This window comes from Neofelis nebulosa, chromosome 2, assembly GCF_028018385.1.
Source record: "Neofelis nebulosa isolate mNeoNeb1 chromosome 2, mNeoNeb1.pri, whole genome shotgun sequence".
In the NCBI taxonomy this organism is placed as follows: domain Eukaryota; kingdom Metazoa; phylum Chordata; class Mammalia; order Carnivora; family Felidae; genus Neofelis; species Neofelis nebulosa.
The window spans coordinates 200,345,059-200,370,822 of NC_080783.1; the positions used below are offsets into that span (position 1 = coordinate 200,345,059).

Here is a 25,764-nt window from a genome sequence, read left to right on the forward strand (position 1 = left end):
GGGGGCAGAGCTCTGAGGTACTGCACAGCAGGTAGGAGATCCCCCTGTGTCCAGAGTGTGGGAGGAAAGCTACCCGCCCCCCCCACCAGCGCAACCCCAAGTTATTACGGTTGTCTGGCCCTCCCAGCGGCGGCTGCAGCTCTCTGGGGTGGTTCCAGGCCTCTCCCACTCTGGATGGGGTGGGAAGGATCAGCATTTTAGAGAAGGGAAAGCAAAGATGCCATGAGGTTTATCTGTGGCTCAGGATGTGTTGTTGGGGACCCACCCACAAGGGCACTGGCCTGGTTTCTAGTCCCCACTCCGCCACTCATGGGTAGGGTGAGGAAATCATTCCAGTCTCCTTTTTTTTTTTTTTTTCAGTTATTCTTTGATAAAACAAAGGGGTTGAGCAAGGGCAGCCATGGTAAAGACGGGCATGCATGCAGTCTCTTCCTCCCCCCACACCTTCTATGCCAGTGACAAACCTTCACAGCTCCGTTTTCCGTATACCTCGGAACGTATACACCTCTTTACCCTGTTCTCCCCAAACAACACTTTTTTCTTCTAAGACAAGGTGACACCTTAACATCCTTCCGAGGCTAATACTGTAGCCTCGGAAATGGTTATGAGACCAAATCCTCTTTGTCCAGCTCGGACAACTCTGTGAAACCGGTGGACGTTGGACTGCCTGCTCCCCAGTGGTTGTTCTAGCAGACTCCAGGGAGCAGTGCTGTGGCTGGAAATCGGGGGTCCTAGGTACAAAATTTCACCAAGGCCCTGTTTGCTCTTGATTGGTATCGTAATCAGCAGCCCTCCAGGCAGGGGCTGCATGGTCATTGTTGTTCCTGTCAGAGAGACCAAAGCAGCTGCAGACAGGGACCCGGTCCCCTGCTGTGGCCCAGTCTTATTCTCTGGATCGATAAGGTTAGGCCCCCGCAAGCTAAGCAACAGACTTTCGCTCCCTTCAAGCAAGTTTCCTGATGTCAGCAGCTGTAGAACATTCTAGGGCTTACCAGCTTACTGGTAATCCTAGTTGAGAGAAAGTAGGGGACTGAGAAAGTAGTGAGAGGGTTTCTTTGCCAACTCTGGGTAGAAACTTCCAGAAGTTCCCCCCCCTAAGTCTCTAATGCCTTTCTATTCAGAATGACTGTCCTGAAGTGCAAGTGGTCCTGAATGGTGGGAGGGCAAGATGACTTTGAGGCAGGGAAGCCAGAAGAGGCACAGGGAGCAAGCGGGCGTGCCTAGCACACCGACGAAGTGTGCGAACTAGGCTCAGGAAAAGGAGCTTTCCCTGAGAGCCCAGGACTCCTTCATAGAACCCACCAATGGAGGCCGCCAACCACCCCTGCTGCGGGGCGAGCCAAAGAACTTCATTCTTCCACAATCCCCAGTGTGTCTTATTAATTATTAATCAAATCTCTGAGCAATGTACCCAGCACAGCATTTCAGCAGATCACATGGGGATTGCAGACAGACTGGAGAGAGCCACATAAGATATGGGTAACCTTCACCCAGTGCCACATTCTTAGCTCTCTGCAGTGAGCACATGAGAAAGTCTCGGGCCCGTGACAGTCTCTTCCTGCCTGTTCTTCCTGCTCAAAATGATATTGACCAGTGTGAGGTGACTGAGTGGAAGATGTGCAAATGGTTGCTAATTACATGCGGAAGGCGGGAAAGATATCTTCGCCGAGCTGGCCAGTGCCTGCCTTACACGGCAAATATAAGTGAGCCGGTCCCCAGAGTACTGGCCTCTTTTTCCCCTATCTCAAAAGGCCCTTTCTTCTGCCTGCTTTTGTCTCCCTTGTAGTTCATATGGCATCACAGGTGTACAGCCGGGGCCTCAAAGGAGCCATTGTGACCTTATCCAGTCTGGGATCTGTCGAGTGAAGACAGTGGCATCCCTCCGAGTTGCATGGCGCCATGACACTCACGGGGGAAGGCCGTGAACACTCCTGGGGAAGTGACTTGAGATCTAGCCAGGCTGTGTTTGGGTGCCTCCTTTGCACTCTACAACACAGCCACTGGTTCCTCTGGCGAGTTAAAAAAAAAAAAAGAAAGAAAGAAAAAGAAAACAAGGAAGAAATTGCTATCATGACACCAGAGGTCCAACTCCTGGAATCCAGACTTGGCCCCCGTTTTCCTTCCTGTCTCGGCAGAATGGTATCCTTGACGACGACGCTAGGACTGTGTGCAGGGACGGCAGTGTCTGTGGTGCTAATGGCATTCCATGGGGCAGGCTGGGGCTGGTCTCCCTGGTGAGATGCAGCTGACCCACACACCTCCTGCCGGGCTGGCAACGCAGCCCCTCCCTCAGCCACCTGTGTTCGCAGCTTCAACTCTGCAGCCCCTAGACCCTCATCCCTGCCCCGCTCTCCTTCCCTCCCGCTTCTGTGACTTTCAGCCAGCACAGAGCGGCGAGGCTACCCAGAAGACAGAGAAGTGGGAGCGGGTTGTAGCCCCGTGTGGCACTTCTCAAACTGCTGTCTGGGGGCAGGCAGTTACTCGGTGTGCTGTGAAAACAGTGTCCCCAGCTGAGTTACCTCTGGAGGCTCTGGATGACACAAAGTCCCCTGGGTTTTTTCCCTGGGTGACTTCTCCCAGCCTTTGTGACGCTGGGGCACCGTCTGAGTCCTATAAAGGGCGTTTACTGGGCAGCATTTCTCAGACATATCCTACACCCCGGGGGTGCCTAATACTGTCTCTTAGGATGGAAATTCCACAGTGTAAAGGATGCTGGCTTAGTGTTCAGCAGTCTGAGCTTCGGAGTCAACCTTTAGGGCAATTTTTGCCACTTAATCAGAGTTTTACCTTTGACAAGTTCCTTCCTCTGAGCTTCAGTTTCCTGTTCGTGAATTGGGGAGATAACACCCTCCTGATAGGTGTTTCGAGGACTAACCAGCCTCACGTGTATAAAATGCTAAGCACAATGCCTGGAGCTTGGGAAACTGTCAGCATTAGTTTCCCTTCATTGTTCAGCCAGATCGCCCAGAGCAAGATGATCTGCCTGCCTCGACTCCCACTACATCCAGCTGACTCACAGCTCTGTACGTCTAGCCTGGAGGCCCTCTCCCCATACCACACTGCTTCAAGCTCCAAATATAACACCTCCCTCCCCACTCCAAACCACTCTCCCTTCCTCTCTGTGTCAATATCCAGTTGTCCACGCCAGAAGCCCAGGAGCCATCAGAGATTTCCCACTCCGTGTGGAGGGAGTGACATCAATACCACTTCTTATTGAAGAGATCCCAGGTTATCAAATCCCCTCCATTCCCCTGGCTCCTGTCCAGATTGCACCTACTGCCTGGCCAACTATCAAGTCAGATTCTTTGCCATTCCTTTCTTTTGCAAGAAAGCCTGCCTTCCTCCCTCAGTCCACCCAGTAAACTCTCACTTATCCTTCAAACCCCAACTAAGGTACCACTTCTTCCAAAGCCCAGTGGCTAACCCTGCATTTCCTCCCTCTGGGCGCAGTCTGGGATTAGGACCGCAAGCCTGCCTCTGGGGGGTGCCTCTCGCAGTGACTCCACGTGTGAGAGTCCCCGTGCCATCAAGCTCCCAGGCAGGAGAATTTTTTTTTTTTTCTATCCTTAAGCCCCTTGGCTCAGTACCTGACACTGAGTAGGACTGTCAGTAAAATATTTGCTGAGTTAAATTTACTTGAGTTTTCCAAAAAGTCGCCGTCTTTCAGTGATTCAGTGATTCTCTTCAGAGGGACAGCCAACTAATTGTTTCAGAGGCTTCCTTGGATATTCCTGCCACTGATAACAGCTGCCATCTCTTCAGCATCTACTGTGTATCAGGTACTCTAGCAAATTATTTACATTAACTCATTTACTCCTACGAGCTAGGTTCTAAGTGTTCTCCCCATTTCACAGATGAGTATTTTGAGGTTGTCTAGCTGGTAAATGACCAAGGCAGGATTCAAACCCAGGACTGCCTATTCACTTCAAACCCATGCTCCTCCCTTCATCTGTGAACTGAGATCCACCTGTATTCCCATCTCGACCATGGCCATCTAGATTTTTTAAAGTACGATTTACTGCAAACCTCGCCTGCACTTTCCCGTGAGGAAGAGAGCCATGGGTTTTTGCTTAGACCAAACTCTCTGAGGGACAGTCTCCATTCTCATTTGTACCCATCCTTCAGGGTTATTTTCCTAAATAGCCCAGAACCAGGAAGACCCAGTATAAGCCTCAGTAGCTAAATCCCTGTGCCTTGAGCCTCTCCCCTGATTCCCCAAAAATGGCTGACACCTTTATGTCACATTTTCTCAATAGGGAGGAAAGTCGCGTAATTTCATTAGGAAGCATTCTTGAGCACTGCTTTGGTCCCAGGCACTGTGCTAAACACGGATGTAAGACTAAGAATTCTCTGCTGCCTGGGAGCTCACAGCCAAGTGGGGAGACAGCAGACATGCACATTCTGGCTGTAAAACTAAGGGATAAGGTAAAAAGAGTCCTGAACCAAGTCCGAAAGACCTGGATCCAAATCCAAATTGGAATCTACAACGACAAAGTCAGAAAGTTCTGTCAGCTGACAGTTCTGTTTTGATTTCTGTTGTTTTACAACTCATTTGGAGGGAAGACCTCATCTTGTGTGAAGTTTTTATATTTATTTTATATATTCATATATATGTGTCTATTCATCCCGCTTAGCGTGAATATTCATACATTCTGCTGCAGAAACAGTGTTTCTGATCACAGAGTGCTGCCTCAACCCCCACAGGGGGGTGTAGATAATAACATGGTTCTGAACCCTGACATACATACATCTCCCGCACAGAGTTTGGGGAAAGGAATGTGAATGTAAGCCTGTTGTGATCAATTGAAAAGAAATATATGGAAAGACTTGATAAACTAAAAAGCAATAAACTCATGTAAGATGGTCTTAAAATGGTGTCACCCCTTCTGTGTAATGAAAACACTGAGGATGGAGCAGGTGATTTTTTTCAGGACCAAGAAGAGGGTCAAAAGAAGTCTTAAAGGGTGAATTGAACCTCTTGCTCTGCGGAGAAGCAGTGGAAAAGAAATTCTGGGCTGAGGGAAGAGCATGTAAAAAATGGGCAGAAAAAAATGTCTTTAAGTAGCTTGAGTACATGGACTTTGTTGGCTTACAGAAAAACTCTGATTTCTGCAAAACGTACGAGAGAAGCAGTACAGATAATATAGAGAGGCAGCCAATCTGCAATCCATTTGCTCTGGGCGGGATTTTTCTCAGAATGCAGGCTTACACATCTGTTCTCTGTGTGTTCATAGAGAAGCATCACTGTCCGGCTGATGGTCCCTGTTCTGCCTGCTGCTAACCCCTCCCCGTCTCCCCAGGCAGGTCCAGCAAGGACCAGGACTCTACACCATGCTGCCCTCCGCTTGGTCTGCTTAGCCCCTTACCATCTGGCTTCTCTAGCATCAGACCACCAGGTTCAAATCAGATCAGCCACTTACTTACTACTTTTGGTGGCCTTGAATAAGTTATTTACTTCTTTTGTGCCTTTCTTCCTCAGCCATAAAATCAGAATAATGGTAGAAAGCTGGCATTGAAAGCACTTAGCCTAGTGTCTCTCTCACTGATAAGCACTCAAACAGTACTTATTATGATGATGATTATTATAAGGACTCCCCCCTCCTCCAGCTGTGTATAAATACATACATTCCTTAATAAGCACCTAAACAAAAAGAGCCCTTTCTTTTTTCTCCCTGCCTTGGTCCTAACTCCTTCCTAGTTAACTATTTTCTATAGAGTGTCACTAATCCAGTTTTTTGCAGCTGTTTCTTAGTCATGGTAAGGCATGGTCTGTCTTACTTTGGTCATGGTCCCGGACAGGGATTCCCAGATTGAGCCCCTTAGGTCGCTAGGGGTCCTTGCAGGCAGTCAGGGGCGTTCCCAGGCTATTTTCGGGATTCTAATAATAGAGCACAGTAATTTGGAGTGCCAACTTGGGAAGTAGGGGAGCCCTGCCACTGACCGGTTATCTCCCCCTGTGTAAGTTTCATAATCTCCAGGAGCCTGCATTTCCTACTTGACCGAATGGGAATATTCATACTTTCCTCACAAGGGAATTGTATCTTAGATCAGATCATGTATTTAAATCCCTTAGCACAGGACCTGATATATTACAAATACCACATAAATACCTGCCACCATTATTGCTACTATTAATATGAGGCATTTCTTGAAAATCACACTTTTACCTCCAGTGGAGCCTCAGGTGTAATTAAAAGGTCAGATTTCTGCCAGAAGTGGGTAGGGGTATATCAGCCTAGTTCAGTAACACTGTTGCCTAATGCTAAGAACCTCTGTGTGGCCGTTATATGTGCCTTCGGTAACTAAAAATGAGAATTATTACAAGTACATTGGGTAGAGGATAGGGTGCCTGGGTGGCTCAGTCGATGAAGCGTCTGGCTTGAGTTTGGCTCAGGTCATGATCTCAGGTCTCATATGATCTCAGGCTCATGATCGAGCCCCATCAGGCTCCACATGCTGACAGCACGAATCTGCTTGGGATTCTCTCCCTCTCTCTCAAAATAAATAAACCACCAAAAAAGTACATCTGGGTAAAGGAAAACATTGCGAACATGAAGTCTTGGTGTGGAGAAATAAAGGAGTCTCTGGTAATTAAAAAGTCACCAAGACCCACTGGTCTTGTACACTGATCAGTGCTTTCTGGGCGGAAGGTCTCCTATTTTTTTTTCTTTTTTTAACTTGCAAGAGCATGCACAGGGGAGGGGCGGGGCCGGGGGGGGGGGGGGAAGGTGGGGAGAGAATCTTAAGCAGGCTCCTCGCTCAGCCCCAGAAGGTCTCCTTTTATAAAAAATAAAAATAAGGGGCGCCTGGGTGGCTCAGCCGGTTGAGCGTCTAACTTCAGTCATGATCTCACTGATTGTGAGTTTGAGCCCCGCATTGGGCAATGAGCCTAGAGCCTGCAGCCTGCTTCAGATTCTGTGTCTCCCTCTCTCTCCTCCCCTCCCCTGCTCACGCTGTCTCTCTCAAAAATAAATAAACATTTAAAAAAAACATTTAAAATAAATAAAAATAATACATGGACATTGCCACCAGCCCTTTAGCAGGTTTAACCCATTAACCAAAGCTCTAATGCATAAAGACATTAGTCCCATGGTGCCTAGGGCCCACTGTGAACAGAGTGTTACCACCTAGAAATCCCACCTGTAATGGGAGAGGCTCTTGGCAGTGCTATGGCTCAGCTCTCCTTTCAGCATCCTTTCTGACCAGGATTCGGGCCCAAACGGGACATCACTCCAGGGGGTGGATCACAGTCACCCAGGGAGTTCTTCCTGAACTACAAAGGGCATCTCTGTTTCACCTGCTCTGCAACTAACAGAAATGTGTGAAAGAAAGAAAGAAAAAGAAAGAAAGAAAGAAAGAAAGAAAGAAAGAAAGAAAGAAAGAAAGAAAGAAAGAAAGAAAGAAAGAAAGAAAAGAAAAAAGAAAAAAAGCAAGCTACCAGAGAACAAATAAGCTAGCCCACCGTGTCTCAGTTATGGCTGTCTATAAGACCCACTTGGGGCATCCCTTATCTTGAGATTCTGGTTCAGTAGGTCAGAGCTGGGGCCTGAGAATCTACATTATGCCTAAGCACACCAGGTGATTCTGGTAAGCAAGTTTTGGAAAACACAAGGCTAATCCAGGCCAGCAGAAGGTTTCACTGCTTTCTGTCCCAGAACGGGCAGTGGGATTGAGAGGGCGCTAGAGATTTTCCATTTGCAGTTAGTGAGAGAGTTAACCTGTAGCCCGTGCTAATTCCTTACAGCACCTTTCTCTCTTCTAACAACCTTAATTCCCGGCCACACAATGGCAGCTCAAAAATCTGGCCACCCTGACCTACTTTGGGGAGACGATTTGAGCAAAAGACGCCCTGTCTATCCTGGGTGACATTAACATCTCTCTCTTTGGCTTTGTGCTTAGACTGAAGGACCTGGAGCTAGCTGCTGTGGGCGGATCAGACGTCCATGTGAGGATGCTGGCGGCCCCTATCAATCCATCTGACATAAATATGATCCAAGGTAACCTTGGTTTCTGTGGCTTATGTTAATTGGCTTTTTTGCTTAGCGCGCCACCTCCTCGATTCCATTCTTCCTCAGGTGCGGGTGTGAAATTCCTGTGATTAGCAGCAGCTGTTCTCCAGATGAGCCATCTGCAGACTGCAAGCCCTCTCTGGCCTCCCCTCTCTGGAATGTGAGGCTTTTTTGAGAGTTAGGAAGATTGCAGTGGGGAGTAAACCAACCACTGTGAGGTGCCTGCGATATGCTGGGCTCATTTCATACATTAGCTAATCCCCATAATAACCACGAATGCTGAAAAGTATTCTCCCCTTTACAGATGAAAAGGCTGAGGCTCAGAGAGCCTGGTTACACAGCAGGCCAAAGGCAGACGCCAGATCAGGCTCAGATCCAACTCTATAAAGTTCATGCTCTTTCACTGCCCGAGCTTCACCAGGTGACCCTCTGCTCTTCTCCCTTAGGAAATTATGGCCTCCTTCCCAAGCTGCCTGCTGTTGGAGGGAATGAAGGTGTCGGACAGGTGGTAGCAGTGGGCAGCAGTGTGACTGGGGTGAAGCCAGGAGACTGGGTGATTCCAGCAAATGCCGGTTTGGGTAAGTTTCTCCAGGTGTCTGCAGCCTTTCGTTGTTGCGGATTGTATTTCACCCACACTGGAAATGTTTGCACATTGGCTCAGTGTAACTGAGCAATGCGGGATTTATTATTGAGTCCATGTACCCACTGCCAGTAGGGATGGGAGCTGGACAAGGAGAGCAGAAAGTCTGTTTCATCTGCTCTGGGGGTGACGACCTGTTCTCTCATCTCCTTGGGCCCGTATTGATCAGAGCTGTGATTCTCTGAATCCCTGCATCCCTAAATCCCTGCTAGATGGTACAATGGGAAATCCAAATAAGACAGCCCCTGCCCTGTAGGAGGTTAAATTTTAATTGAAGAAATCTCCAAACTAGTAACTTCAATAAAGGGTGTGTTACACGTTACAAGTTTACAGGAAGCCGAGGACACTTCTGGCTCCTCTGTGCCCGCGAATGTGTGTGTGTGTGAAAGAGAGAGAGAGAGAGAGAGAGTGTCTTAAGGAAGGATCAGGGCTTCACAGAGGAGGCTTCTCTGGAATGGACCTTTGACGGGTGAATTATGTGAGGTGGAAATGAGCCAGAAATCATTGCATTTGGAGGGAGCAAAATGAGCAGACCCAAAGGTCGGTTTGGAAAATAGTGAGACATTCAATGTAGCCTTGGCAGTGGATTTGCGCACAGAAGTCTGCTTAAGTGATAAAGAAGGTCACACAGGTAGTGGGGCCACGTGGGAGAAGCCCTGCAAAAGCCAAGCTAAGTTGGGGTTTTCTTTGATATATGGTGAGTCGTTGGTGAGTTTTGTTCTTTAACACTTCACACTTTTTGAGGCACAGACATTATATACAGGATCGTGACAGCAATCACGAGAGGGAAGCAGGGAAGACACTAACCACCCCATTGGACACATAAGGAACTGAAGCTAAGGGGGCACCTGGGTGGCTCAGCCAGTTAAGCAGCTGACTTCGGCTCAGGTCATCATCTCATGGTCCGTGAGTTCGAGCCTTGCGTCGGGCGCTGTGCTGACAGCTCGGAGCCTGGAGCCTGCTTCGGATTCTGTGTCTCCCTCTCTCTGCCCCTCCCCCACTCTCACACGCACGCGCTCTTTCTCTCTCTCAAAAATAAATAAACATTAAAAAAAGAAGAAGAACTGAAACTTGGGAAGAAGCCCTTGTCCAAAGAGCAAACTGAAAGAGAACCCACCAAACTCTTATTCCCACTCTGTTTCTGCTAAACTACAGTGTTAGGACCCTTTGGGTTATAACTTACAGTCAACGCAAACTTGCTCTGCAAAAAAAGAAGTTAATTGATTTTTGGAACTGGGACGGGCAAGAGATGGAAAGCTGGATCCGGGAACCCCAGTGATATCAGAGCTCATTGTGTTTTCTTGCTAGTTCTCAGATAGGATCTGCCCACCTCGTGATATAGTAGCATTAACAAATATTTGTTGTCTACTCCCTTTGCACCAGGCCCTGTTCTAAGTACTTTACATGTATGAACTCAGTTATTCCCACAACAGGAGGTAGATATGAGATAAATATTAAATATTAAGCAACTTGCCCAAGATCACCTAGCCAGTAAGTGGTGCAGCTGAGATTCAAACGGACCTTTCGTAGATGGCCACCGGCATCCTGACGTTTGCATCAAACTGGGAACAAATGAACATGGCCTCCACAATCTGGCCAGTGCAACCACATCCCTCCACCAGCAGGGCTCTGACTGACACTGCCTGGGTCTTTGCCCATCCATGAACCCCTTCATACTCAGTATTTTTACACCATCTAAACTGCAAGTTTTTTCACAGCATAACTGACTGGCCATAGGCAATTTTGCTGTAAAAGACAAAATTGTGAAAAATAAAAGAGGGACACTCACTAAAAAGGACATCATCAAACACAAAATGAGTAATGAAAAGACTACTGCAAAATTCAAACTATTTCAGTACATTCAAAATGTATAGTGTAGATTCATGGCAGTACACACAAATAACTGATTTTATTCTGTGGATCCACAAAATGTTACCTAAGCACTTGTCCTCAAAGTCTTTTGTTCCTAGTATCACACAGTTTTTTGGTGCTTGTTGACTCGTCTCCTCAATCAGTATGGCACTTTTGTTGTTGCTCTTGTTGCTAAAATGTCTTCCTTGATCAGGTTCCAAATACTAGGATGCACATTTGTAACTGGGCTTTGTATCGGGTTGTGAAAGCCTTTCACATTGTTGTCTGGTTTTGGCATATTGTCACATTTCCACTGATAGACGTTCCAAAGTTCTCTGGGAAATGTGGGTTCAAAACTCTATGCTACTTTTTAGACTGTTACAAGGGCTAAAGTTGATATAATATGAAATAGGAGGACTGTGTCAATGGAGAAATGAAACCAAACTGTCAACCAGCAGATGAAACCAACAAACTGTCAACCAGTTTTTGTTTTCTTTTGTTTTACAGCAACATTGCCTTACGTAATTAGTTATATGGCAAAAATGCTTGTGGTAAAGATACTTATGGCCTTGGGGCGCCTGGGTGGCGCAGTCGGTTAAGCGTCCGACTTCAGCCAGGTCACGATCTCGCGGTCCGTGAGTTCGAGCCCCGCGTCAGGCTCTGGGCTGATGGCTCGGAGCCTGGAGCCTGTTTCCGATTCTGTGTCTTCCTCTCTCTCTGCCCCTCCCCCGTTCATGCTCTGTCTCTCTCTGTCCCAAAAATAAATAAAAAATGTTGAAAAAAAAAAAGATACTTATGGCCTAGAACCACGCCAGGAGTATGGGGTTGGGTCATTCCAGTTGCCTCAATGGAGCGTCTTGCCCACCTCTGTGGTTTAAAGGGTAGGGCCTTGTGGTTGACAGCCTCAGAGGTTAGGAGGGAGCAGTTCTAGAAAGAAAAAGGTACCAGGCAGGAAAAAGCAGTAACAGAAGTCTATTAGAAGCTCTTTTCTTTGAGATCAGATTTGCTGCCAAGAATGGCCCCACTCTCTCCTGCAGCCCCACCTGGCCGTGAAAGAGCCAAGCCATCTGAGCAAACTGAGAGCTGCAGGATTCACTGTCGATGCGGACGGACTGGTGCTTTGAGGCCGCCCCCGTCAGACACAGTCTCTGCCCTCAAAGTGTTCTTGGCTGGGGGTGGGGAACTCGAGAATGGAAAAACAACACGTAATACGCTGACAGTCTAGTTAGCGCTATAATGAGAGGATGGACACGAAGGCAAGAGCCCCCCATCTCGGGGAGCATTCGGAGCGACTTCCCAAAGAAGTGGTGCTTGAACTCCGTCTGGAAGACTGAGTAGAAGTGTAGCCAGTGGGCTAGGTCAGGAAGCGCTGACAAGCAGTGCAGCACGTGCAAAGGTACGGCGGCAGGAGAAGGCTCGGCACTGTCGGAGCTGCTGTAGCCTGGTGCGGCTGTGTCCCTGCGGGGACGTAGGAGAAGCGAGATGAGGCTATAGAGGTAGGCGCGTACCAGGCGGTACCTGGTCATGGAGGCCTGACATCTATGGTCAGAGAGAGCCCAAAGAAGAGTTAAGAATGAGTGGGGGCGCCTGGGTGGCTCAGTCTTGGTTAAGCATCGGACTCTTGACTTTGGCTCAGGTCATGATCTCCAGTTTGTGAGTTTGAGCCCGCATCGGGCTCTGCACTGGCAGCTCCTCTCTCTGCCCCCCTCGCTTTCTCTCTCTCAAGATAAGTACACTTAAAAAAGAAGAAGAAGAAGAAGAAGAAGAGGACCAGACTTGGGCAGCACAGAGCATGCTCTGGAGAGGCAGAGGGAGAGGCAGGAAGCCAGTAAGGAGGTGGCTAAACAGATGGGGCTTCAGTTGATAAGGGTCTGAACAAGGCAGTGCCACGGGGCTGGGAAGACAGGTTGGAGTTAGGAGCTAGAGGAACAGAACTCGGTCACTAGATTTGGAGAGAAGAAGGGACGTCTGCCAGGGGTGTAGGGGATAGCGCCTGTAGAGGTGGGTGTCAGCCAGAACGGGGATTTCTCCCCAGAGAAAAGGGGAATCTTTCCCACCAGGTGCCAGTCAAAGAGCAAGAGGATTTTATAATGACCGGGACTCTAACTCCGTTTATTTAGTAAACATTTTGTGAGCCTCTGCAGTGTGCTGGGCTCTGATATAGCAGTGAACAGATGTGGCCTTTCTTCTAGTGAAGACTGCAGTTTGGTAAGAGTGGCAGTCATTAAATAAGTCCTCAACTGGCCAGACCTTGGTCATCCTTCATGTTACTGAGTTGTGCCCATAGCCAGCTTTTTCCCACATGTCGCCAGTCCCCAGGGAGACTGGGCCAAAGAACGTGCAGACTGACTTTCTCATTGGAAACCCTCAAAACCCTCGCAAGGCAGCACAGGGCAGCAGCGAGAGCACCTATTGGGAATCTTCTTTCACCCTCTTGGGTGACCTTGTTTAAGTCACAGCTACTTTGAGCCTCAGTTTCCACATCTCTAAAGTGGAGCTAACCATTGTTGCTGGCATATCTCAACTAATTCATGCAGCTCAGCTGAGGGATACGTACAACCATTTTTGCGAATTAAATTTCTATACACATTAGATCAGGGTCAGCAAACTTTTTTTTAAAGGACCAATTCAGGGGCGCCTGGGTGGCGCAGTCGGTTAAGCGTCCGACTTCAGCCAGGTCACGATCTCGCGGTCCGTGAGTTCGAGCCCCGCGTCAGGCTCTGGGCTGATGGCTCGGAGCCTGGAGCCTGTTTCCGATTCTGTGTCTCCCTCTCTCTCTGCCCCTCCCCCGTTCATGCTATGTCTCTCTCTGTCCCAAAAATAAATTTAAAAAAACGTTGAAAAAAAAAAATGTTAAAAAAAATAAAAATAAAAAAAATAAAGGACCAATTCATGGGGTGTCTGGGTGGCTCAGTCGGTTAAGCATCTGACTATAGCTCAGCTCATGATCTCATGGTTTGTGGGTTTGAGCCCCACATCAGGCTTTGTGCTGACAGCTCAGAGCTTGGAGCCTGCCTCGGATGCTGTGTCTCCCCCTCTCTCTGCCCTTCTGTCACTTGTGCGTGCGCTCTCTCTCTCTCTCTCTCTCTCTCTGGCCTTCTTTCTCTCTCTCAAAAATAAATAAATAGACTTAAGAAATTGTAAAGGACCAATTTGTAAATATTTTAGGCTTTGCAGGCCAACTGCCTACACTCAACTCTGCCATCGTAAACCATCATGGACAATACATGAAAAGTGATCATGACTATGTTCCAATAAAACTTGGCTTACAAAATCAGGTAGTGAGCCAGGTTTGGCCCACGGCCGCAGTTTGCCGACCCCTGTGTTAGATAGTGGAGATGGTTAAGGGTCAGTTGCACAGGAGCAAGGAACAGGAATCCTGAGAACTAGAGCATGGGACTTAGGACCAGAAAAGGAAACCAAGAGACATTACATACCTACTATGTACTAGGCACGGTGATAGTCTGTACAAATGTCATTATATTTAATCTTCACATAATGACATTAGTGTCAAAGAAGGTAAAATGAGAATTCTAAATCACACAAATCAGGAATGGCAAAGCTGGGAGTTTTAAGCAGGCCCCCCACTCCAGGGTTTAAGGATTTTTACTTTAAAACCCTGAAAGCCCTCAGGGCTGACCATGGGCGCTGCCCCCATCCCACCCAGGTTCTCTTTAGAAGAGGATTAGGGACTGCCAGGCCCCAGAAATTTGTGTCAAGCTCTGAATTTCCATTGTTGTGCCTTTAAGGGAAATTAGAAAACACCCCTAATTTCATGCATAGAAAACCCTACACTAGGTGATTGGCCGGAGTAGACACGGCACATGTTGGCCAAGAGAAGTAGGGGCCATGATGACGAAGGTGACCATGAAGATTTGAAAACCAGGCTGGGTGAAGCCCAGAAAAATGCCAGGATACCGCCTAGATTCCAAAGGAACCCGTCAGTTTTTCAGTGTCTTATTTTCTCAGCCACAGATCTACCAGTGCAGCTCTTAATAGAATGTGTTCCTGCCTCTTGTCTATACTACCTGGTCCCTAAAGCCCACATTGTCTCTCTCCACTTACAGCGCAAGTAGTAGTCACCTAGGCTGTCCCCTCCACCCCACCCCTGACCGTGTGGAGCCAGGGTACCATTAGAATCCCAGCAACTGGGCAGGGGCACATGCTCCAGAGCGGCCCCTAAGGTACCACAGCCACCAGATTCCAAGCCAGTAACAGTTTCTCTAAGGCGACCTAGCGAGTACACGGTCCAAGAGCCAAGGCTTGAATCGCGTCTGTTTGTCTCCAAGTCTGTTCTCCTCACCTCTGCTTTACACAGGATCCTGCCCGCATGGGTGAGCACCTGTCAGATGCAGGCTGTGACCCATCAGTGAAATTGATCCAATGGGTTGCAAACGGCACTTTTTTCCGCTAAAATCAGTCACAGTAGAATAGAAAATAACAGGATATCATACATAGTAGGGTAAATATTGTCCCATGAGCCTTTGATGTCTGTTACATGTAGGGGTACATATTTATATATCTGAATGTACTGAGAGACAGCGTGGCTCACGGTTACTGTGGGTCAGGATCGTGAGAGTCTGGGGGACGTTCCTGTGGTCCAAGCCACTTCAGCCATGGCCCGAATCTGCCTTCCCATCACTCTCTGCCCTGCAGCATGTATCCTCCTAGGTCCATCTGCTGTCTGTCCTGCCTCAGAGCCTCTCCATATGCTTTTTCCTCTCCCTAGACCATTCTTAGTGTACTCCATGAGTGACATTCTTGGCATCAGTACCCTTTAACTCTTAGCCTGCACCTCCTCAGAGAAGCTGTCCCTGACCCCCATCTCAAGGAATTCTCCCCACTGCAATTGTCTGTTTCTCGCCTGATTTCCCCTGGAATGAAACTCTGTGAAAGGACGGAACGCGTCTACACTGTCCGAGCACGTGGCCCCCAGTAGGTGCACACTAAGTATCTGTAGGTGGGGCACCCAGATTAGTCGGGTGACTTTGGGCAAGTCACTTTCTTGGCTTCCTACCCTGTTAAATGAGGAGGTTAAACTCGATGCTCTAAGGGCCTTCTCAACACTGACATTTTACAATTCTTTTGACTGCAGCTAGAACGTGGCCTGGAGGTTAATGGTCACTTCTCTCCAGTTTACAGGAGTTCGTCATTTCCCTTGTGTCATTTGATTTGTGCAGCAGCTCTTGGAGGAGGCCAGTATCATTTACATATGAGGGTAACCAAAACTCAGTAATTTGCACGAACCAGCAGACCAGCAGAACCAGGTCCCAAAGCTACGCCTGTGACTTCTACTTTCGTGCTTTTTTCCGTAATACCTCCCAAGTCAACGTGCCCTACGTAAGGAGAATGAGGACCGAATAGGGAAAGGGAGGCTTTCGCAGCGTCTCTTGCCCTGGTTGTGATGTTACTCAGAATCCAGTAGTTTCAGATCCTTAGCTACATCTGATGGAACTAATGTGCTAATGACAAAATCGCTATCATGAGGACTCAGAGATTCAAAAGGATTTCAAGATCTTCTTTTTTCCCTGAGTCTTACTTGAATTGAAGGCTGATGTCTTAGGCGCCCATTTACTGAGGAGGGTGTCTTGGGGCCAGTTGTGGAGAGAGAGCCTTTCTCACGACCCCGGCCCCATCCCCTGACTCAGGAACCTGGCGGACTGAGGCTGTGTTCAGCGAGGAAGCACTGATCGGAGTTCCAAGTGACATCCCTCTTCAGAGCGCCGCCACCCTGAGTGTCAATCCCTGCACGGCCTACAGGATGTTGATGGACTTTGAGCAGCTGCAGCCAGGTAGGAACCGCCAGGCGCGGGGAGCAGGCTGGGATCTCCTGACTGGGTGTGACCCAAATCCTGACCCCGAGGCCCTGGCAGCTCACCCGTAAAGGGGCCGAGAGGAAGACGGGCCCCTAACCTGGGCAAGTGTGTGGTTGCTGCTTTTGTTTTGTTAGCTTAGTTCCTAGAAAGTGTGCTGGAACCTCATGAGGAGAACACTCTGGAAAACCGCTGAGGGATCACATTCCCTAGAGCTTGGGATGGAATTCTGCCATTCAGCAGAAACGTATGGCGCTGTGCTAAGGTCTGTGACACAACAAAGCCAGACAAGATAGACAGTGCCTGTGTTCTCAGTAAAATGCTGAACTGAGTAATTCCACTCAGCATTTCTATGGCACTTTCCAGGTCACATAAGTGCCTTTCCACGCGTTACCCCAGTGACTGCATTAAATCTTCAAAGCAGTGTGGTGAGGTTGGTATCACTGGTTGAGAGTTCAGGCCCCAGGCAGACAACCTCAGTCTGAATACCAGAATCGCCTTTCGCTATGAACTGACCTCTGAGATCATCAGATTTTTCACCTATAAAACGGCCAATAAGGGGTTTTGATGGTTAGCTGGAACACTGCGGTGTAACACTCAGCGCGGGGCCTGGCACACAGCGCGGTAATTAAGCGCTGCTTTTATTATTCTTCCTTTTCATAAAGGAGGAGACTGAGGCCCAGAGAAGTAAACTCCTTGGGCGAGATCACTCAGCAAGGAGATGACAAAGCCAGACGTTCTATTTGGGGTTCCCTGAAAGCAGAGCCTGAGGCAAGGACTGAGTGAGGGTGGGCAGTTTGCTGGGGAGGTGATCCCAGGAAGCAGGAGTGAAGGATTGGGAGAGGGGGCCAGGGAAAGGAGGAAAAGCCAGTGAAGGCTGATTACTGCTGCAGGCGAGCAGGGCTCAGTCTTGCTGGGAGGAGGCCTCCAAAGATCCTCATGGAACCCACCTCAGCATTGGCCTCCCATTGTTGGAAGGTCACCCTTCACACTATGCATGTCCACGGACTATAGAAGTCACCTAGTCTAGCTCTGCCACGCCAGTGAGGAAACTGAGGCAGAGATGTTGGAACGCAATAAGCTTAGATTGCCACTGATGCTTGTAGCTGGCTGAAAACCAGTCCCAGCTTCCTGCAAAGAGAAAGGCAGGTTCTCCCAGCTGTGCCAGGGCAATCCCAGGAGCCTTTGGTGGAGAAAACCAGTCCTGGTTAAGGAGACGTTTTGGTCACCTGCGTCGCATCCCCTCCGGCCACCTCTAATTTGGGCCACAGTTGTGGTGGACATCAGGGTATTCTGACACCACCCCACCTCAGTTGCCCGTGGCATCTCTCCACCTGCCTGCCTGAGGGCAGGTGTGGTCTGGGCTAGATCAGCGTTAAACTAAATTGTCATACTGACCATAGTAAGAATTACATTTTACACTGTAATCCAGTACATAGATATATGTATGAGTATATATATAACGGAAACCAAAGTTTTATGGAGCGGTATTTACCCTTACTATGTGTGATGCAGTGTGTTCTTCTTAATTCTCTGTTCCTCAATCTTAACTGAAAAAAAAAAAAATGTTGCTTACAACCCACTAGCTTGATTTCATAACCCACTGATGACAATCTGTGAGCTGACTCCTGCCTACAGAGAATGGGCATTCTTCTTCCAGGAAATCCCCTGTCTGTAGCACCAGATCCCTGCATTTCAGATCATATTTCAGGGGTGACAGAGCACCTTCCTGGACACAGTGGCATTCGACTAATCCGGAGCATCCTGATTGGCACTCCCAGGATTCCTGTTTTATGCGGAGGAAACGGAGGTCATGACCTCTCTCATGTCATTCAGTTACAGTCAGTGGGGAAGCCGGGACTCACACCAGATCGATCTGATTTCAGAGCCCACGTTTTCCCCAGCATGCCACGCTGCCTCCCCCATTGGCTAGTTCCAAAGCCTGGGCTTTGACCACAGACTATCTGTAGGATGCTGTTTCTGGAGCTCTGGGTTTCTCCAGCATTGATCCCATTTCAAGGCAGTGTGCCCTTACTGAGCAGCACAAAGGGGGAATAAGGCATGGCCATGTCCTCAGGAAGCTGCAGGCTCTTGCTAGAAATGGGCATGTCCGCAACCAAGTATAAGACGGGGCACGCCATGTGCAGAGAGAGCCAGAGGAGCACACAGAAGGAAGATGGGAAGGGGGCTGCGCTTGAGCTGTGCTTCAAGGAGTATATGGGATTTCGAAATGAAGGAAGAGAGAAGGAGGGAAACATTGCAAACCATGGAAATAATCTAAGAGATTTGAGGGCATAAAAATCGAGAGGATGATGAACAATATAAAATCGTTTACACAGTGGGATCTAAATTACATATAGTATGGACTCTTAATTGCCAAGCCCTGGGAGGCACCGTGGGTGTCATGGAATTTGGAGGTTGTGGGGGGGGGGGGGTCACTGGGAAAAGAGTAAGCAACACTCCAAGATCTGAGAAGACTCAGCAGCCAGGTCCTGGGTCATTCCTGAGCACTCCTATCTCTTGCCCTACAATAGTATCCCAGACAGGAAGCGCTTGACCTGTTTACAGGTCTTCGGGACTTGACTTGGGTCTCTTCCTGGCTCTACAGGAGACAGTGTCATCCAGAATGCGTCCAACAGTGGAGTGGGGCAAGCAGTCATTCAGATCGCCGCAGCCCTGGGCCTGAGGACCGTCAATGTGGTCCGAGACAGGTGCGTGGGGGGGGCCTGATCCCAGTGCGCGAGACTTAGGCCTTTCCACCCAGCATCCCCGCAAGCGCCCCTGTCTCCACCAGATGGCGCCCGTGCATAAGCAGCCCACAGACAGATCCTTCAGCCGCCGGAAAGGAGGCCCACTTGGCCTCTGGCTATAGGATGAGTGAATATCCCAAATGTAAAAGGAGAGCAGGAAGGAGCTGAAGCCGGCCCTTGCTGAGCAGCTGAGAGTTTTTGTGTCTGTGATAACCTCGTGATTTCAAGGCCACGCTTCATATTTGGGAATCTGTTAAGCTGTGTTTGTTATTCCTTCTGTAACCTGTCTAACCCGGGGCCCTTTCTCCCCTGGCATCTGTGTGGCCCTTGAGCTGTACTAAACATGGATGTGAAGGAGATGGGGCAGGCTTGTCATCTGTGTTACAGTGAGGAAACAAGGTTCAGAGAAAGGAAGCCATTTGCTCAGGAAGACACAGCAAGTCAGTAATAGACTTAGTTCCCTGCCTTGTTCTCTTCCCATCGTGCCATCCAGTTTCCTTAAGCCTCACTGTCAACAAACGTGGCTCTATCTGTGGTGGAAGTCCAGTCTTTGGGGGAGAATTGACACTCGCTTCCCTTCCCTAGTCCCTCAGTTGTGTTAACAAAAATCAGTCTGTTTGCCCTGGCCAAAGAGGCCCAGAGCCACCCCTGCGCTGGAGTATGTTTGCACAACACCCTGAAGAGCCCCTTGAAAAGAGGAGGAGAAAGGAAATGAAGTTTGTCATTTCAGTAGACAAAATCAGGAAGTGAAGTGACTTCTCCCTGGGCCAGATGGTTTCTAGCACCTTTGAGCTGGCAAGGACTGTGGAAATCGCCCTGTGTTGCCAGTGAGGAAACCGAGGCCAAGAGGTGTTGGAGTGTGATGAAATCCGGTAGCCAGCCCCTGCGTAGGGCCTGGCTTACCCTCAATCCCAGCTTCCCACAAAGAGAAACTCATGTTCTCACAGCCATAGCAGAGGAGTCCTAGGAGCCTCTGGGAGAGAAAGGCAGCAGGAGTGACTTAGGGCTGTGGATTGTGCTTGGTTTCTAGGCCTGACATCCAGAAGCTGACTGACAGACTGAAGAGTCTAGGGGCCGAGCATGTTGTCACAGAAGAGGAGCTAAGGAAGCCTGAAATGAAAAATTTCTTTAAGGTATGTAGGCTGAGGGGCATTGTGCCTTCATTCCATGCTCATCTCCCTGGAAAAAGGTGACCTGATAGAAAAGCTGGGACTGGCCCCGTCACTTCTCTCCAAATCCTCCCTTCATCTCTCTGTGGAAGGACAAAACCCATTCCCTCAGCCAGGGGACGGCATGCTTCAAGTGCCCAGATGCTGTGAGGGAGGCGGTAGAGACAGACGAAGTCCAAGAAACCCTGGATTACTTGTACTTGTGAATATTTTTAGCAGGCCACATCAGCCCATACAGTTAGTATGAGTCTCAGAGCTGGGAGAGGACCTGAGGAAACTGAGCCACAGAGAAGGAAGAGAAAGGACAGAAGTACCGTCTCTGAAGCCCTTTCTTTGTATTGTATCTGATAATCCCCACAAAAGCTCAACAAAGCAGGTGCTCTCTCTTTTCTAGATGAGAAAGCCAAGTCTCCAAAGAGATAAAGGATTTCACCAAAGCCACACAGTTATAAGTGGAGTCAGGGCTGGCCCCAGGTCTCTCTGAACTCACAGCCTCTTAACCTTCTAGAACCTCCACCCCCAGCATACCTAACAGGTGACCAAACTTCAGCCTCTTTCTCCTGAACCCAGGAGTGACCAAACACACACACACCCCCTCGAGAACACCTGCCTCTTAAGAACATTTCCGGAGCAGCAGATCAGCACCTCTAACTCAAACTGAGCTGTGAGCACAGAGAAAAAGTACACTTGGGGGACCTAGAGTCCTTCGAAAAGGAATGTACATGCCCTCTGTCTGTCCTTTCCTAGAGAGGAGTTTTGAACAAAATTCCAAAACGTAACAGGATTAAGCTGATAAAGCAAAGGTCCTTGCAGAGCAGAGTGTGAAGGCAACACTATCCCATTTTCCTTCACTGCCCCCCACCCCCTGACACAGCACCTGTGGAAAGGAAGTGCTGTTTGTGGCAAGCTTTAGACCCCACGAGTAAGGGGGCACCTGGCGGGCTCTGTCGGTAGAGCATGCAACTCTCAGTGTCAGGGTCGTGAGCTCAAGCCCCACACTAGGCATGGATTCTACTTAAAAAAAAGAAAGAAAGAGGGGCGCCTGGGTGGCTCAGTCAGTTGAGTGACCGACTTCGGCTCAGGTCATGATCTCGCGGTTTGTGAGTTCGAGCCCCGCGTTGGGCTCTGTGCTGACAGCTCGGAGCCTGGAGCCTGCTTCCGATTCTGTGTCTCCCACTCTCTCTGCCCCTCCCCCACTCATGCTCTGTCTCTCTGTGTCTCAGAAATAAATAAACATAAAATTTTTTTTTCTTTTTTTTAAGAAAGAAATCCCACACATACAGTGGTATCTCCCTCACTACAGCTTCCTTATTTTCCAGGACATGCCCCAGCCCCGACTTGCTCTCAACTGTGTTGGCGGAAAAAGCTCCACAGAGCTGCTGCGACACTTAGCGTAAGTCCCTTGGCCCTGCAAGTCTTGTTGGCCCAAGCTCTCTGGGCTTATAGCTGGGAGGACTGGCAAGTGACCCAATTCCAGTGGGCAACACAAGCTAAGCCAGGTCAGCATAACCCTGGGTAGGAAATGGATCGCCATCATTTCCTGGTTATCCAGGCACTTCCTTTCTCAGCCTGTTCCTTTATAGGTGACCGACAGACCCAGCCGCTTTGTTTTTCCAAGGGACCCCAGAAGTAGATGGCTAAGCTTTCTGTGATAGGGGAACAGTTAAGGATTCATAACCTAGGGGCCTCTTCAAAAGTCACTTAGTCCTAGCTTGTTAGCTTTTAAATTTTTTATTAGCTTTTAAAAATAGATTCTAATTTTAGAGGTAACGTTATTGCTATTACAAAGCATTTTGAAAGCATGTAAAAGTACAAAGGATGGGGCACACCTGGCTGGCTCAGTCGGTGGAGGGTGCAGTTCTTGATCTCAAGGTTGTGAGTTTGAGCCCCATGTGGGGTGTGGAGATTACTTAAAAAATAAAATCTTCCCCCAAAAAGGACAAAGGAAAAATTAAGCAGGAAAGTTAGCTATCATCCCACCACCAAGGGGGATAAGCATTGTTGACAATATTAACACTGGGTGTCCTTCCATTCTTTTTGCCATTAATATAAAGTTCCTGGGGCGCCCGGGTGGCTCAGTCGGTTAAGTGTCTGACTTTAGCTCAGGTCACAATCTCAAGGTCTGTGAGTTCAAGCCCCGCGTCAGGCTCCGTGCTGACAGCTCAGAGCCTGGAGCCTGCTTTGGATTCTGTGTCTCCCTCTCTCTCTGCCCCTCTACCACTCGTGCTCTGCCTGTCTCTCTCTCTCTCTCTCTCAAAAATAAATAAACATTTAAAATATATATATAAAGTTCCTGAGCTGAGGAACTTTCCAACTAAAGCAGGAATCCCCTCAGCAACATTGGTTGACACATTCTTGCTAGCACTCACTAGCTAAGGGACACAGAGATGGCTCAGACACTGGAGGAACTCCCTAGAAATCCTAGGCTAGATGGGGAGATGGGTCATGTGGTCAGAGAGCTGTGATAGTGATCGCTGAGTATTCGCCTGTGCACCAGACTCTGTGCAGAGTGCTTGACTTACCCCGCCCCCCTCCACAACCACCAAAGGGGGGGATACTCTGCCCATCCCCATTGATACAAGGCCCAGCGAGGGTAATTACCTTGCCCAAAGTCTAGGAAGTGGAAGAGCCAGGCTTAACCCCAAGTTCTCGTGACTCCTGCGTCCACCCCTCCCGCCCTACTTCGGCAGCCTCAAGGGCAGCCTGTGACCCCCGTGGCACTCGCTGTAGGAGGAAGCCTTGAGCAGTAGTTACAGATGTAGGCACTGGAGTCAGAAAGTCCCAGATCTGCTACTTACTAGCTGTGGGCCTGTGAAAAGTTAGGCAATACATAAAAGATCCAGGCCTCAGTCTCCTCGTGTGTACAGTGGGGGATAGAAACCCTTTCTGCCTCAGAAGGGTCGTCTAAAGACACTGAGGTGATGCACAAATCGCCATACAGACAGAGGTGGGCTTCATTTTCCCCGCTGTAAAATGAGAGCAATGAAAGTGCTCCCTGGGGGTCCCAGGGACGACTCACCACATCAGTGCACATGGAAATGCTCAGACCTGGCCCCAGCACCTAAAAAACGCCCAGTAAACGTCAGCTATTCAGATTAGAACAAGTTCAGAGGCTGTGGGGAGTTGGGGGGGAGGGCTTGATCCCAGAAAGGAGCTACTTTCTGGAACAAGTGTCAGGCGAAGGGAACTTAAGACCAAACTGCCCACAAACCTCATGGACAAAGAGTTACGTGCCTCACACAGCAACAGCTTCCACTTTGTAGTTCATAAAGCACCACGTACACACCCACCATCATCGTTGACCAGCAGACTCCTAAAAGCCAGGGAGTGGGGAAGGGAACACAGGTTAAATGGAGCACAGAAGTCCGAGCTTATTAGTTTTTAAAAATCATTTGAGCCTCTCCCCTGTTGGACTGCTGGGGCGGGTATGGGTGTCAGACAGCAGGTCCTGGCAAGACCCCTCCTGCAGCGACGGCAATTGCCCACTGCCCTCCCTCTCCCCACCCACACTGTTCCTTATCTGTATAGCCATCTCACCTCACGGATCCTCAGGTGAGTCCGGACAGATGGAGGGCAGAGGTCTGCACTGCGCCAGTGTCTGTGCACTGCCCAAAGCCACACATCTAGGAGTGGAGGGGAGCCAGGTCTTGAGCTCTTCTCAATAGAGCGTGCTTCTTTGTAACACTTCATCCAAGCCCGGCTGGGTGGTTAGATCGCTGGGCTCCCAACCCTGGCTAAACATCATGTCATCTGGCGACATGTTTGTTGGTTGACTTTAATACAGGTTCTTGCTTCCTGATACATTAGGTCTGGGTCGAGCCTAGGAATCTGTAGTTTTTGAAACATTCCGAAGGATTCTGAGATCAAGGTTCAGAAACCAGGCTTGGAGGGGCTCCTGGGTGGCTCAGTCAGTTAAGCATCTGACTTCGGCTCAGGTCATGATCTCACGGTTCATGAGTTCAGGCCCCGCGTCGGGCTGTGTGCTGACGGCTCACAACCTGGAACCTGCTTTGGATTCTGTGTCTCCCTCTTTCCCTGCCCCTCCCTCCCTCTCTCTCTTCCCACCCTCTCTTTCTCTTTTGTTCTCTCTCAAAAATAAATATTAAAAAAAAATTTTTTTTTTAACAAAACCAGGGTGGGAATAGAAGTGTTCCAGCAGGTTTGAGAAGAGCACTATCTCTGTCTCTACCCACTCTGTTCTCTCTGGTCTCTTCAGGCCTGGGGGAACCATGGTGACCTACGGGGGAATGGCCAAGCAGCCAGTCATAGCCTCTGTGGTAAGCTGGTGAGGGAGGCAGACCTGGACACCACAGTTGTCCAAACCCACATGGTGCCCTTGTCCTTGGGCAGTAGGGTGGGGGTGGGCGGGTCTGTACCTTAGGCATCACCCGAAGTGCTTGCCCTCAGAGCCCAGTACGTCCTTGTTGTGTCCACAGAGCCAGCTCATTTTTAAGGATCTCAAACTTCGAGGCTTTTGGTTATCCCAGTGGAAGAAGGACCACAGTCCAGGTGAGTGGATGATGGCCCCATTGCGAACGGTCACATGAGAGGGCAGTGCCTACTGCAGAAGTGACCAGCCGTTCTGAGCTCTGGAGAGGTGATTGGCTCCCCAGCACCACGACAGTTTAAAGGAAAATATTCTCTAGCCACAGCCACAGCCAGCAACTAGGTATTGGGGTAAAGTGGGCTAGTCCTGGTGGGTGGCGGCACTGAGCAAGGCAGACACTGTCCCCGTCCTGAGCAGCTGCCAGTGGGGAAAACTGCTATGGAAGACAGCCACGTAAAGGGAGTAAATTCTGGAGCCGGCCCACCTGGGTTCAAATCCTGCTCCCACCATTACTAGTGATAGGTTCTGCCTGGCCTAACCCTGGGGTCTGCACAAGTTATTTCCTTCTCAGTTTGGATATCATAGTTGCCTAGATGTCGTTAGCCCTGTGTGGTAGAGGAGGAAACTGAGGTTCAGAGTGGTTAGGTAGCTTGTCCAGTCGCCCCACCTAGGGAGTGGTGCAGCCACGGTGTGAACTAGTCTCTTCGAGTCCAGAGCCTGAGCCAGTACACGACTCTTCCTCTTCTGGAGGGCTGGCTGCCCAGAAGGTTACCCCTCGAGCTGAGACTGAAGAATCACATGGAGTCGCCCCGATGAAGGGGAGGAGAGTGGTGGCGTCAGTGGCGTATTTCAGGCCGGAAAAGTAGCCCGTGCAAAAGCCCATTGCGGAGGGTGGGAGCCTGGCCAGATAGGTTGCGACCAGATTATGACAGGCCTTGCAAACCTTAAGGAGCTCAGACTCTACCTGAAAGGCAAGTGAAGATCCACCGAAGCGCTTTCAACAGGGGGCGTGATTAGAGTTGAATGTTGCATGATTTGATGTCTATGAAAAAACATTTGTCAGCGTAAGCCAAGACCATATTGCCACTTCCCATCTTCCTGGACCATATTGGGGGCAGTCCCTAAGAGGGGATGTTCGGGACCTCTCACCTCGTAGGGTTCTAAGGGAGCCCTGGGCTCTCAGGGAAAGCTCCTTTCCCTGAGCA

At 49.3% G+C, this 25,764-nt stretch overlaps 1 protein-coding gene across 6 annotated transcripts in view; it reads left to right on the forward strand.

The window, feature by feature from the left end:
* The window catches only part of MECR (mitochondrial trans-2-enoyl-CoA reductase), a 37,929-nt gene that overhangs the window by 5,411 nt on the left and 6,754 nt on the right, over nt 1-25,764 (forward strand). For 3 of the 6 annotated variants that reach the window (XM_058718359.1, XM_058718356.1, XM_058718358.1), the window contains exons 2-9: nt 7,900-7,997; nt 8,456-8,587; nt 16,149-16,292; nt 18,922-19,024; nt 20,094-20,196; nt 21,552-21,625; nt 24,449-24,509; nt 24,669-24,741. In XM_058718359.1, coding sequence (XP_058574342.1) covers nt 7,900-7,997; nt 8,456-8,587; nt 16,149-16,292; nt 18,922-19,024; nt 20,094-20,196; nt 21,552-21,625; nt 24,449-24,509; nt 24,669-24,741 — 788 coding nt within the window. Of the gene's footprint in view, nt 1-1,786; nt 3,478-3,544; nt 3,780-7,899; nt 7,998-8,455; nt 8,588-16,148; nt 16,293-18,921; nt 19,025-20,093; nt 20,197-21,551; nt 21,626-24,448; nt 24,510-24,668; nt 24,742-25,273; nt 25,628-25,764 lie in introns of those variants that run through there. The other 3 variants (XM_058718357.1, XM_058718362.1, XM_058718361.1) reach the window with 3 other exon arrangements.